This window comes from Mus musculus, chromosome 14 (assembly GCF_000001635.26).
Source record: "Mus musculus strain C57BL/6J chromosome 14, GRCm38.p6 C57BL/6J".
Taxonomy (NCBI): Eukaryota; Metazoa; Chordata; class Mammalia; order Rodentia; family Muridae; genus Mus; species Mus musculus.
The window spans coordinates 50884293-50898209 of record NC_000080.6 but is presented as its reverse complement, the minus strand read 5'-3'; the positions used below and the strand labels follow the sequence as shown (position 1 = coordinate 50898209).

At 46.7% G+C, this 13917-nt stretch overlaps 1 protein-coding gene across 2 annotated transcripts; it reads left to right on the top strand.

The window, feature by feature from the left end:
* The first annotated feature begins 726 nt into the window (after positions 1-726).
* On the top strand, positions 727-9629 carry Klhl33 (kelch-like 33). 2 transcript variants are annotated; one of them, NM_001370764.1, is made up of 4 exons: positions 727-1762; positions 4911-5835; positions 5925-6092; positions 6269-9629. In NM_001370764.1, the coding sequence occupies exons 1-4, from the start codon at positions 1027-1029 to the stop codon at positions 6819-6821; spliced, it is 2382 nt and encodes a 793-aa protein (NP_001357693.1). In that variant the 5' UTR covers positions 727-1026; the 3' UTR covers positions 6822-9629. The 2 variants fall into 2 exon arrangements, with proteins under 2 accessions (NP_001357693.1, NP_001160123.1); NM_001166651.2 differs by lacking the exon at positions 727-1762 and having other exon boundaries at positions 2858-5835.
* The last annotated feature ends 4288 nt before the right edge of the window (positions 9630-13917 follow it).

Genomic DNA, 13917 nt, shown 5'->3' with positions numbered 1-13917 from the left:
TCTTTCTGAAGAATCTGAAGAGGAAATCCACTAGTGAGTTCAAATTCTCTTAGAGCATGGCCAGGAGGCCGGGGGGTGGGGGGCGGTTAGGGAAGGACAAGAGCCATTAGAGTTTAACTTTCTGGCAGTCCTAGTGGTACCTGCATATAATCCCTTCACAGGAGATTTCCACCAGAGTTCAGGACTTAAGGGAAGTGGAGGCCACATAGAAGACATTACCTGTTAAAACCAGTTCCTAAAAATACACATCTCTGATTTACACCTTCAGTTTGGTTATCACTGCTGTGTAAAGTGTTAGGCTTTTGGTCCACCCTCTGGGGTTATGAAGGAACAGCAAAGTCAGGCAGATGTTAAGAGATATTTCCCCCCCAAATCCCACAGCTATGATGGAGGAAGATGAGTCAAATGTTAATTGTTTATAGTCTAGACTTTCCAGACTCCCTCACTAGCCTCCTGTCACCTCCAGCCACCAACTGGGAAAACAGTCAGTCCTTCTGGCCTGGCTCACTCTACCCAACGTTTGCGTTCCCTTTGCTTTGCAATTTTCCCCACTCAACACACTCTTGTGACCTACAGGTTTGGAAGGAGGGAAAGGGGAAGTCATCCCAGGACTTGGCCCAGTGCATTGAGTGTCAGCTTCCAGCACTGAGAGATGAGGGTTTAGCCCTCAGGCTAGCTATAATTAGCCAAGTGCGGGCACTGCTAGGATCCGTACACAGCAGTCCTAAGCAGACTGGGAACTCAAGAGAGGGCAAGCAGAAGCCCGGTGTCTCCTGCCTGGGATTAAAAGAAAACGAGTGGAAAGCGGGGCTTTGTCCTGAGCCAGATGGCTACAGGCGTTTGTGGTTCTGTTGCACTTGGTGAACCCTATGGTTAGTTAGCGCCATATAGCCCAAAGTTAGTGTGTCACCGGACGGAGTGAGGGACTGACAGCTGAATTGAAGACAGTTCTGTTTTCCTGAGTGCTGCTCAGGTATACTTCTCTCATGCCTGGGCACCTGCGGCAACCTCACAAGCGTCTGGAAGATGGCAAGCCTTTCCTCAGACTTGGAGCATGTCTCCCTTCCTATCGAGAAGGACAGTCTTGAACTACCTGTGCCTGCCGGAAGAACCTTCTCCCGGTCTCCCTCTTCCGATGAGGATCCCGGCTTGTTTTCCTTTTCTCTGGCAGAGCCTGACCCACCTAGCCCCTTCGTTTCAGGAAACCTTCCCTTTCTAGCTTCATCTCCGGAGAAAGGGAAGAAGCAGGATGACAGCGACGACTCAGCGGAGCCTGAGATGCTGTGCAGCGTGGAGCACCCCTGCCAGTTCTTCGCTGAAGCGCAGAGACTGCGGGAGCAGAAGCTGCTGCTGGATGAAGAGGTGTCTGTGGGGGGACAGGTATATGGGGTGCATCGGGTGATCTTGGCTGCAATTAGCAGCCTCTTCCGAGGCAGGCTGCTGAGCGGTGGGGGTCAGCAGCCCAGTTTCAGCCTTGATGTGACCCCGAGGGGCTGGGAGGCTGCGCTGACCTTTGCCTACGAGGGGGTGCTGGGCCCCGCCTCACAGGACGAAGTGCTGGCTGCTGCAGAGGCGCTGGGAGCACCCCGGGTGAAGAAGGCGGCCCAGCTGAAGCCAGAAGGACTTGGTAAAGCCAGGGGAAATGAAAAGAAGCTCAGCCAGGCAGAGGAGCTGAGGGAGAATCTGCACAGCATTGAGCGTCTGTATCGAGAGGGCATCGGGTGCGACTTGGAGCTGGAGGCAGAGGGCTACCGCCTGCGGGGTGAGAGTCTGTGAGACAACTGCCAAAAATGCATGTTTTGCTTGTTTTGCGGTGGTAGGGATGGAACCTAAGGCCTTAATTCCACTCTACCATGGATCCACACCCCCTAGCCTTGCGAAATAGTTTTGTATTATTGCTTCAGCAAGAATGTCCTTTTTGGTGCTTCTCCAGAGCCACCAAGAAATGCACATGCGCAGTTGAATTGTTTTCCTAGACACCCGGACAGATTTGAACTGATAGATAGTTCAGGCAGTTTCCCCCCCCCCCCCCCCTCCCTGGTAGCTAGAATTTCCAGCCAGATGGCTAGGGCTTAGAGTACAGTCCATGGCAGCAAAACAGGGAGAAAGAGACTGACTCAAACAAATTAGCTAGAGCCTTTTGGCATCTACTCAGCACACAGCAAAGGGCAGCCGAGGCCATCAGTACAAGTTTCCCAGTGTGTCCTTTGTCCTAGGTGTGTTTGACTCTGGCAGCAGACTTCAGTCTGCTTCCCCTGTGCGGTTATCCCCTATGCAGTTATACCAGGATATGTCTGACCTGGGAAATGGAGTCTGTCGGAGACACAACAAAGCTTAAAGTTACAATAGATTTGCTTAGAGATTACCTAGTTCAGGGCTAATAATTTTCAAATGAAGAAATCAAGCAAACTGTGGTGACTTATGTCTGTAATTCCAGCACTAAAGAGACTGAACAAGAGGACTGCCCAGAATTTGAGGCCAGCCTATGCTACATAGGCCAGTGTGGACTATATTGGGAGTTCCTATCTCACAAACCAAAATGAAAAAGGAAAGAGAAAAGAAACCTAGTAGTGCCTTGTGACCTCTACCTGTAACACTTAGGAGGCTGAAAAAGGAGGACTGGCATGAGTTCAAGACCAGCCTAGACTGACTCCAACATGCCCACTCACAGCACTAAGTGCTTAGTGAGGTTACTCTAGAGGAAAGTCAGCCCTAAAGGTTTCCTACATTTCCTGTGGCACTAGCAAAAGGGTGATACTTCAACATTTCATAGTAGCTATAACATTCTCACTAAGGAATGAATTTAAACCTATGTATTCATGCCGCTGTGTGGGAACCCATCACTTTAAGTCGTAGGCTCCAGTGATGAGTAGCAGGGAGATCCCAAGTGGCTGTGAGCTTTTCACAATCCACTCTCAGATAAAAATGTTGCTTGGCGATGTGAAAGCTGAGCTGGTTTAGCTCATTGTCCAGAATGTAGATTTTTGCCTCAGACAACATAGAGCAGGAAGCTGTAACTGATGTTTGCTGTTTGGGAAGTACCAGGCCACTACATACTGCATATGTATAAAGGAAACATCATTAGTATCCCTTTGAGAGATACACATTCTACAGCTGGTCAAAAGAGCATTGGAGTTATACAAATCACAGGGAGCATGGAGGCCTAAGGCTTTCTGAGATACTTTCTAGCAGAGTGTTTGTCTTTCTGTCACGAAACACTTCAAACACAAAGCAAAAAAAGAAAAAAAAAAGAAAAGAAGAGAAAAGAAAAGAAAAACACAAGCCTTCATCACACTGGCTTAACGATTAATATGCTACCATGTTCATTTCATCTCATTCTTTCTAGTTGACATCTTATTGAGGGATAGGTGTTCTAAAAACAAAGGAGAGGTGAGAGAGATGACTTGTGGTTAAAAGCTCTGTCTCATCTTCTAGAGGACACAGCTCAGTTCTCAGCATCCATACTGGACACATCACAACTGTCTTGAGAACCCATGCTCCTACACACACATTCACACATAGGTGCACACATAAGCATCATTGAAATAATAAAAATATCTTTTGAAAGGATATTTGAGCTTTTGCTTTCTGTTTTATTTCTCCTTTTGAAGAGTCTCACTGAGTTCCCCAGGTCGGTCTTGAATGCATTCTGCAGCCCAGGCAGGCGTTGACCTTACTGCTCTCTTGCATTAGCCTTCAGGTAACTGGGGTTACAAAGCCTTAGACACAAAGCACAACCCTATTCTTTAACTCTTCTGTACTTAAAAATGACTACACTTAATGATTCATGTGTGTGTGTGTGTGTGTGTGTGTGTGTGTGTGTGTGTGTGTGAACAGCAGGACACTAGAGTACTCCTGTGCTTATGTGCAGTCAGAGGACAGCTTGCTGGAAGCAGCTGGCGCCTTCCACTATGTGGGCCCCACAGTTAGAACTCAGGTCCTTAGGCTTAAAGACGATTTCCTTTACCTACTGAGCCATCTTGCCTGCCCCCTGTTTCTTTCTTTCTTTATTTTCTTAGAGGTTTGCTTTATTTTATGTATACATGAGTGCCTGTATGTGTATCATGTACCACATGTGTGCCTGGTGCCTACAGAGGCTAGAAGAGGGTGTCCAACCCCCTGGAACTGGATCTACAGGTGATTGTAAGCTGCCAGGTGAGTGCTGGAAACCAAAACCATGTTCTCTGCAAGAGCAGCAAGTATACCACTATACCTGGCTGGCTTGAGTGGAGCCATTGGACAGGATGGCTGATGGCTTCGACTCATGAATCTATGAATAGAAAACCCTTATTTTGTATACAATGCAGTGATACCTCTATAAGTTACACTTTGTTCTATTCAGTTTATTTTATGTCCTCGTTAGCAAATGCTGTCTATGGGATTTTTCTCAACTCGACTCATTAAGACTGTTTTTCTAACTACCAGGAACCCAAAACACCAAAGTGACCTCCAGACAGTAACATGAGAATAATACAGGATACTTGAAAACGTCAAAATAAAGGTTGAGTATTGGTAGTCATGTCAGTAAGTCCCAGATTAGCCAACACTACATCGTGAGATCCCGTCTCCAAAAAAACAAAGAAAGAACGAGAAAGAGAAAAAGATGTTAAAGCAAAGAGTCCCTAGGTCACTATGGAATCATTATCCAGGGAGGGCAGCGAGGTTCCTGAAAGCTGCATTTTGCTTGCTAATCTACTGCGGTACCCAGGACAGAATTCAAGCTTTGCACACACCAGACACGTGCTCCACTGCAGAACTGCATTCCCAGCATGAAAGCTGCAAGCGTTCCATGCTATTCCAATGTATTCCGTGGCTTGGCCTATGGCCTTGCTGGACCCAAACCGCGAATTAGGATTGTAGTTAGCTGTCTTGCAACACTCTTGGTTTCCTCTGCTTCCTCTCTACTGCAGTGCACCGAGTAGCCCTGGCCTGTGGCAGTGAGTTCTTTGGGGCCATGCTTCTGAGTGGGATGAGGGAGTCCCAGGGCACAAAGGTGACTCTGCGTACCATCTCTTCCCAAGACCTGAGACTCCTCGTTTCTTTTGCCTACACTGGAGTTGTTCGAGAAAGATGGCCAGGATTGCTAAGAGCTGCCCAGGCTGCTCTGCAATACCAGAGCTCTTCCTGTCTGGATTTGTGTCAGAAAGCCTTGGCACAAAGCCTCTGCCCCGCCCTTTGCCTAGCTTTGTTCCCTATGATTGAGGCCCCTGGCTTGGAGAAAGTCTGGGGGAAAGCCCACGATTACCTCCTCAGTCACCTGCCTGCTGTGGCTTCGTGCCCTACCTTTTCATCCTTGCCAGTTACCTGCCTGGCTGAGCTCCTGGACAGTGATGAACTCCATGTGCAAGAAGAGTTTGAGGCTTTCTCAGCTGCACGGTGTTGGCTGGCTGCCAACCCCGAGACCCACGAGTCAGAGGCCAAGGCACTGTTGCGATGTGTTCGCTTTGGCCGCATGTCTACCAGAGAGCTGCGAAAGGTGCGGGCAGCTGGGCTCCCCCCATCTCTGCCCCCCGATCTGCTGTACCAGCTGATGGTGGAAGCTGAAGTTCCAGGTCAAGAGAGATGGAGGGAGCCTGACCAAGCCCTGGTGGTGATTGGTGGGGATGGGCTTAGACCTGACATGGACCGAAGACAGCCATCATGCAAAGTGTGGTGGGCCCGGGCATTTCACTGTGGCATGGGTCTGGTACGAACTGTGGAGTGGTGCCGGCTGCCCAATTTGCCTGCCCCAGGGCGCTTTCGGCACGGAGCTGCGAGCCTAACAGGAAGTGAACTCTATGTGTGTGGGGGACAGGATTTCTACAGCCACAATAGCACTCTGGCTTCAACTCTCAGGTATCTGTGGCCGGCAAGAGAAATTGCTAATGCAGCCAGCCATAGACTCTCAGAGTCACCCTCTTTATATCTTGTCTCATTGTGTCCAGATGGAGTTCCAGTCAAGAAGACTGGGAGGAGATGGCACCTTTGTGCCAGGCTCGGAGCTTCTTCCCTTTGGTGGTATTTGATGGACAGCTTTATGCCCTAGGTGGACGAGACAATGGTGTTGCCCTTAATTCTGTTGAGACCTATAACCCTGAACTCAATGTCTGGAGGTAAGTGGGCCAAGGGACAACCAGCAGAAACTAGGTTTGGAGTTGGGCATGGTTGCACACACCTGTAATCTTAGCGCTGCTCAGGTGGGAGCCTAGGCTATCTGGCTCAAAATAAAATAGAATAAAATAAAGTTGAGCATCCTGGTTGCCTGATCTCATGTTCTGTTCTCCCTCAGGCCAGCACCTGCTCTTCCAGCTCCATGCTTTGCCCATGCAGCTGCTATCCTTGAGGACCGATTATATGTCAGCGGTGGCTGTAGCGGGACTGGCCAGTACTTGGACTCACTGATACACTATGACCCCAAACTTAAGAGGCCTGGGACGCTTCTGAGCCCAATGGGAGTTGCCCGGGCTAGCCACGTGATGGCGGCACTGGGTGGGAAGTTGTATGTGGCAGGTGGAGTAGGGGACACTGGGGACCTACTAAGCTTTGAAGCCTATGAACCAAAGAGCGATAGCTGGACTCAGCTGGCATCCTTGCCCTCCCCCCATGTGGGGGCTGCAGGTGCCGTGCTACAGGGGGAGCTCCTGGTACTAGGGGGCTACAGCCACCGTACTTACGCCATCTCCCACCTTGTTCATGCCTACTGCCCTGGTCTGGATCGCTGGCTATGCCTGGGGACTCTGCCAAGGCCTCGAGCTGAGATGCCGGCCTGCATCTTGACATTGCCCAGTGTGCAGCACATAGCTTTGGTTCCTACTCAGCACCAAAACAAACCTGCTGGGTGACTGAGGATCAGCAGGTTGTGAGGGAGGAAGGGATAAGCAATACCACGACAAAAGGACAGAACTTATGAGAGGAGAAGACGGTCTTACTTGCTTGTTTACTTTTTAAAGTTATTATTATTAGGAAGGTTTTTTCAATTGTAGCTCTGGCTGGCCTTGAACTTGATATGTAGCCTGGGCTGGCTTCAAACTCAAAATCCCCTGGGTGCTAGGATTGCATGCTCTACCCCATCTTGATTGAGAGGCATGGTGATGATGGTGGTGGTGGTGATGTCGGTGATGATGATTGACAGGGTCTCTTGTATCCCAGGCTGGCTTACAACTCCCTATGTAGTCAAGGATGACCTTGAGCTCCTGATCCTACTGCCTCCACCTCGAAAGAGTTGGGATAGACGGGTGTGGGGGTGCACGCCTTTGATCCCAGCACTCGGGAGGCAGAGGCAGGTGGATTTCTGAGTTCGAGGCCAGCCTGGTCTACAAAGTGACTTCCAGGACAGCCAGGGCTACACAGAGAAACCCTGTCTCGAAAAACCAAAAAAAACAAAACAAAAAAGAAAGAAAGAAAAAAAGAAAGAAAGAAAGAAAGAAAGAAAGAAAGAAAGAAACAAAGAAACAAAGAAAGAAAGAAAGAAAGAAACAAAGAAAGAAAGAAAGAAAGAAAGAGTTGGGATCATAGGCATATACTACCACCCCTGATCAACCTTAGGACTTCCTGCATCCTAAGTAGGTATTCTGCCTACTTACCTCTATTCTTAACCCTCAAAGAAGGCTTTATTCTTTTTGTTTGCTTGTTTTGTTTTTAATTGTTTAATATTTATTTTATGGAGATGGGTGTTTTGCTTGCATATCTGTGCACACATTTGTATCTGGTGCCTGCAGAGGCCAGAAGAGAACAGCAGATCCTTTGGAGCTGGACTTACAGATGGTTGTGAGCAACAGTGTGGATGCTGGGAACTGATCCCTGGTCCTTGGGAAGAGCAAACCACTGAGCTATCTTTCCACCCCCTGCTTTTGTGATTTGAGGCAGTCTCATTATGTAGTGCAGATGAGAAGGCTTTGTTCTTGATGGTATTTTACTGCACATTACACCTTGAAACTCATACACTGCTTTTGTATATGATCTCTACTAAGAAAAGGGTACTTCTAGAACTCATGGGAAGCAGGCCTTGGAGAAAAGATTGGCAGATAAATATTTGGGTATAGGAGGCAACCAGGAAGAACTCCACAAGGATTAAAGAGGAGTTTTGTTTTGTTGTTGTTATTTTCGAGACAGGGTTTCTCTGTGTAGCCCTTGCTGTCCTGGAACTCACTCAGTAGACCAGGCTGGCCTCGAAGACAGAGATCTACCTGCCTCTGCCTCTCAAGTGCTGAGATTAAAAGGCTTGTGTCACCACTGCCCAGCAAAGAGGAGTTTTTTGTTTTTGTTTTTTTCGAGACAAGGTTTCTCTGTGTAGCCCTGGCTCTCCTGGAACTCACTCTGTAGACCAGGCTGGCCTCGAACTCAGAAATCTGTCTGCCTCTGCCTCCCAAGTGCTGGGATTAAAGGCGTGTGCCACCATGCCCAGTTACCAAAGAGGAGTTTTTGATGAAAGAAATACAGTTAGTTGGGAGTTAAAAGTGGAACTTTTTGGTAGAGTACATATTTGGTATGCATAAAGTTCTGGTTCTATAATCTCTGAAAAGTTTTTTTTAAAAGTAAAACAAGCAAACAAACAAACAAAAACCCAGACTTCAGTAATCAAAGTATAGGGACCAGGAAAACACTGGGACATTTCAAAAATCAGTGGAGGAGTTTGGAGGGAACTAAACAGTCCTCCCTTTCTTTGGCATTTTACTCTCTAGTCTCCAGGATGCCTGAATTTTAGCCATATTCTTTCTTGGGTAGTTTTGTAGGCCCAGCCTTGACTCCACAGGTTGCCTGTGGAGTCTTTTAGTTCCCACTTGAGACAGAAATGCCCAGGTCTGACTACACGGGCTGTACCATTAGGTGGTATACCCAGGGAATTCTGGCACTTGAAAGGAGGAAGCAGGAGGATCAGGATTTGAACTGTTTCAAGAAAACCAAACCACATCCAACAAAACAAACAAACACCAAAAGGGAGAAGCTCCCATCAAGAATTGCACAGCACAGGAACCTGAAGCCAGGCAGGACTAGCAGGGTGAGGTGGGAGCACTCTAGGGGTTGGGGAGGAGAAAGGCCAAGCAGAGAGCATCCTTGGTAGAAAAAAGGAAAGAATGAGGTTTGATGAGATGGTGGGAGAATCCACTCAAATGTCTTTCCTTCCCTTTGGATGAACTCAAGAACCAGGATGGGATCAAGACGATGAGAGAACATGGCTGAGAAGGTGACAGATAAAGAAAGGCAGTTGGGAAGGAAGTTTCTTCTTGTCAGCCCCTTCCCCTTCACATTATTTTCGACTTGTTTCCTCTATTTTTTTGTTTAGGTTTTTGTTTATTTTGTTGTTGCTCTAGACAAGGTCTCATGTAGCCGAGGCTAGCCTCAATCTCATTGTGTAGCCGAGGCTAGCCTCAATCTCATTGTGTAGTTGGGGATGTCCTTGAACTTCTGATCCTCCTTGTTTCCAACACCAGAGTCTTGGGATTACAGGTGTGGACCACCATGATGGGGTAAATGTCTATGTTTAAGATAGGCAAGGAATATAGTTGAAAATGAGAAAGTTTAGTTAGACTACATAAAAGAAAAAAGAAGATTGAAAAAGAAAAGGAAGAAGGGAATTGGGGGGTGCACATTTTTTTGTGATTTGTTCATAAAGATGAGCTTAAATAAAAAATTTCGCATGGACAAAATAATTCTTGTCTGAGTGTCTCTGCTATGAACAACTGCTTGAAAAGTAAAAGTCCCTGTAATTTGGCTTCTATATCATTATCCTCTGAAACTACCCTCCATTCATTGTTTCCATGATCTTCTCACCAAGGAGCAAAACATGGCCACCCTCATTTCCCCCCATCTTTCTTCAGGGTCTGACCGGAAACTGAGTCTCCTCCTAAAACTGTCACTGGCTCCAGAGGCAGCAGAACCTCCTAGGAGAACCTTCCATCCCTCTCTAACCCAAAGGGCAGAGATCCTTCCCCAGGGAGGTGGGGTTTTGTCCCAGGTGAAGCTGACATAAAGAAACCCTGCTCCCAACACTGCCCATATGGACATGACTTTCCTGGACAGGACACAGCTGCTGCACGAGTAAACTCACATGGCCTCTGACTGTATGCACAAGACCCTCACAAGGTCAAGCCAGACAAAAACTCCAGCAAAGAGAAGGGAAGGTCTCACAAAGTAATGGCCCTAGCTGAGTAGCTATCAGGCAATTGATGGATGCTGGGGATAGGAGAATGAAGCTTTTCCCCCACTACATTTATTTGTCTGTCTATCTATCTGTCTATCTATCTATCTATCTATCTATCTATCTATCTATCTATCTATCTATCTATCTATCTATCTATCTACCTATCTATGTATACATGTATATATGTATGTATATGTATGTGATATATATGTATATGAGGTATATGTACAAGTGAAATTATTACAGCACTTGTGTGCAGGTCAGAGGACAACTTGCAGAATTAGTTCTTTCCTTCTTCTATGTGGGTCCCAGAGGTCACTCTCTGGTTGTCAGTCTTGGTGACAAGTGCCCTTATCCCCTGAGCCATCTTGCTGGCCCACCTTTTTTTAAAAAAATTCAATCATATTATTATGAGGTGTGTGTATGCATGGATGTGGGCACTCATGGACCATGATGCATATTCTGTATTGCTTCTGTCACTATAAAACACTAACCAAAATCAGTTTGGGAAGGAAGTTTTATCTTAGAAGTTACAGCCTAACAGTGGAGGGCAGGAGCTTGAGGCAAGAACTGGGAGACAGGAACTGAAACAGACTACGGAGGAATGCTGCATACTTCCTTGCTCTCCATGGCTTGCTCAGCCTGCTGTCTTGTAAAACCTAGAACCATCTGCCTAGGGGTAGCTCTGCCCCTAGTGGCAGGGCCCTCCCACATCAATAATCAATCAAGAAAATGCCCCCACAGACATGCCCATAGGCCAATGTAATAGAGGTAAATTCTCAATTGTGGCTCCCTCTTCCCAGGTAACTCCAATTTGTGTCAAGTTGACAAAACCTAGCCAGCACCGTGTATTTGAGAGGTCAGAGGAGAGCTCTGGGGAGACGGCTCTCTTTTTTCCACAGGGGGCTCCAGAGAATAAACTTATGGTCCCAAGCTTCACAGTTAGTGAAAGCTTTTACATACTGAACTGTCACACAGGCCCACAATCCATTCCATAGAAGAGGAAGAAAATAAAGGTAGCTTCAACATCTGTGGAATTTAAGAAGCAAAGAAGAATGGTTTTATGAGTATAATCTTGGGTCAATGTAACTATGTAAGGACTGAAAGCCTCCCTCACAGTCACAGGTGAGGCCCAAAGATAGGACAGTTCTAATTACTTTCTTGTGAGCATTGATTGTGTTCTAAATCCTGGCTAATCTCTGGGATCAAAGAGTTTATTACAGTTCCTGATAACCCCTGAAAATTTATGTGTTTATGTGTACCTGTACATACACACATGGGTCCATCTCTGAAGGATATTCATGTACTCTTACTGTAGTCAACTCAGAATATCATGACCTGTGTTCCCTCCTAGAATAATGAAGTAGATGAATCCTGGAAAGCCTACTTAGCTAGAATCACAAAACTGACATGAGTCCCAATTCAGTTGCTGCTTTGGTATCTACAGATCAGTCGTTCAGTCAGTTTCTATGCTAATGTCCTAACCCATAATACTGGCTTATACTATAATGGCCTATACTATAAACACTACAATGTTACCACAAATATGGAGGCAGATTTGAAAAAGTGGCCTCTATAGGCCACAAATCAAGTTCACAGGCCAAGTCCTTTTAGATCAACAATGCCAAGCACAGTGGTCAGTATGTTGTGGCAAGCCTCTGAGGTGAGCATCATACTCCAGTCTAATAGCACTCTGAGGTAAGGCTGTAGGTTCATATGGACTCCAACTGGGTCTGAAGTATTTAGGGGTTAAGGGTTCACCAACTATGGTGGTTTGAATAGGTTTGGCCCCCATAGGGTCACGTGTTTGAAAGTTTGGCCCATGGAGAGTGGCACGATTAGGAGGTGCAGCCATGTTGGGGTAGGTGTGGCCTTGGAGGAAGTATGTCACTGTGGGGGTAGGCTTTGAGGTCGTCTGTGCTTAAGCATCTCCCAGTGTGGAATTCTGCTGCCTTCTGATCAAATGTAGAACCTTCAGTACCATGCTGCCTGCATGCTGCCATTGGTCCCACCATGGTAATAAATGGACTGAACCTCTGAAAGTGCCAGCCAATCCCAATGAAATGTTTTCCTTTATAAAAGTTGCCTTGGTCATGGTGTTTCTTCACAGCAATGAAACTCTAAGACAGAGAGAAAAGTGGAAGGAGGGTGAAGCTGTGAACTCTCAAGGCCTGGTCCCTGTGACCTCTTGAACAAGGCTACCTCTCCTAAGCCTCCCTAAACAGTGACAATGGGAATGAGTTCAGATAACTATGAGCCTGTGGGGCTGTTTCTCATCCAAGCCAACACAGTAAGGGAAAGCATGTTGTAGAAATAATAGAAGATACCACTTAGGCCCGACCTTTATTAGAAAAAAATAAATAAATAAAAGAAAAACCAAAAACCAAAACCCAAAACCCAAAACCAACCAAAATCCAAAACCCAAAACCCAAAATCCAAAAACCAAACCCATGGTTCAGAAGACAGAGGCTTTGATAATGTCCCACTACAAGAAACCACGGTAATCAGGGAGCATTCCAAATCTGAATTGCTTGAATTGGAATGTATTTATTTGTTTATTTGTTGAGGGGGAGAGGCTCCTGAGGCTGTGAGACTTGGGGCCAGATTGGACCAGTTTGAAGGTTGTGGAAGTGGAAAAGCTGAGGAAAACAGGTATCCATCCCTTCTTAAAATAGAGCTTGCATAACCTGAAGCATATGATGGGCTTAATAGAGCTGAGTTCATATGATAATTGAACAAGAACTTGAGCTGAACATGGTGATGCAAGTGGAGATGACAGCCTGCAGGAGACAGTTCTCTCCTTCAGCCATGTGAAAGGAGGATCAGGAGAAGTTAGGCCAATCAGGAAAGCAGGAATAGGCCCTATCAAGAGGGGTTGCCTCTCGATTCTGGGTTTGGTCCCTGCAATAATCCCAATTGTTACCAACTGCTATAGCTAGAGAAAAAGAGCTTACCTAAGGGATGATATTGTGGGTGGGACAAATCTGGGAGAAAGAGAGGGAGTCAGGAAGGGATAGGGGCAGGGAGCCTACTAAGAAACTCACCCTTGAGGGCTGGAGAGATAGCTCAATTGGTGGCTCATAATATAATGATATATTATATAATGATATAATGGGATCTGAGGCCCTCTTCTGGTGAGTCTGTAGACAGTATACTCACAAAAATAAATCTTTTTTAAAAAGGGTGGGGGCCATATCTATCAACTTGCACAAAGCTCAAGTCCAAGTGTGTTATTAGACGCGTTCTCACGACCGGCCAGGAAGAACACCACAGACCAAAATCTTCTGCGGCAAAACTTTATTGCTTACATCTTCAGGAGCAGGAGTGCAAGAAGCAAGAGAGAGAGAAAACGAAACCCCGTCCCTTTTTTAGGAGAGTTATATTTCGCCTAGGACGTGTCACTCCCTGATTGGCTGCAGCCCATCGGCCGAGTTGACGTCACGGGGAAGGCAGAGCACAAGTAGTCATAAAAACCCTTGGCACATGCGCAGATTATTTGTTTACCACTTAGAACACAGGATGTCAGCGCCATCTTGTAACGGCGAATGTGGGCGCGGCTCCCAACATCTCCCCCTTTCCTTTTAATAAGAGCAAATAGGCCACCCATATTAATGAGAGTGGAGATAGAGGTCAAATCCCCAGTGTGTAGGTAAAGGAGCCATGTACAGGATTAGCTCTTAGGCTCACAGGCTTTTACCCAGAGCAACCCTGACCTGCTCCCGTGTCGTTTTGCCTGGAGAGAAGGACACTTGGACACTCAACCTTCTTGAAAGATGACATGTCTCCCTAGAATAGGC

Coding starts and splice junctions, on each gene's coding strand:
- Klhl33 (NM_001370764.1), top strand. CDS start 1,027: ATGGCAAGCCTTTCCTCAGACTTGGAGCATGTCTCCCTTCCTATCGAG. Junction 1,763..4,910: donor AGAGGGCTACCGCCTGCGGG/GTGAGAGTCTGT, acceptor TCTCTACTGCAG/TGCACCGAGTAGCCCTGGCC. Junction 6,093..6,268: donor CCTGAACTCAATGTCTGGAG/GTAAGTGGGCCA, acceptor GTTCTCCCTCAG/GCCAGCACCTGCTCTTCCAG.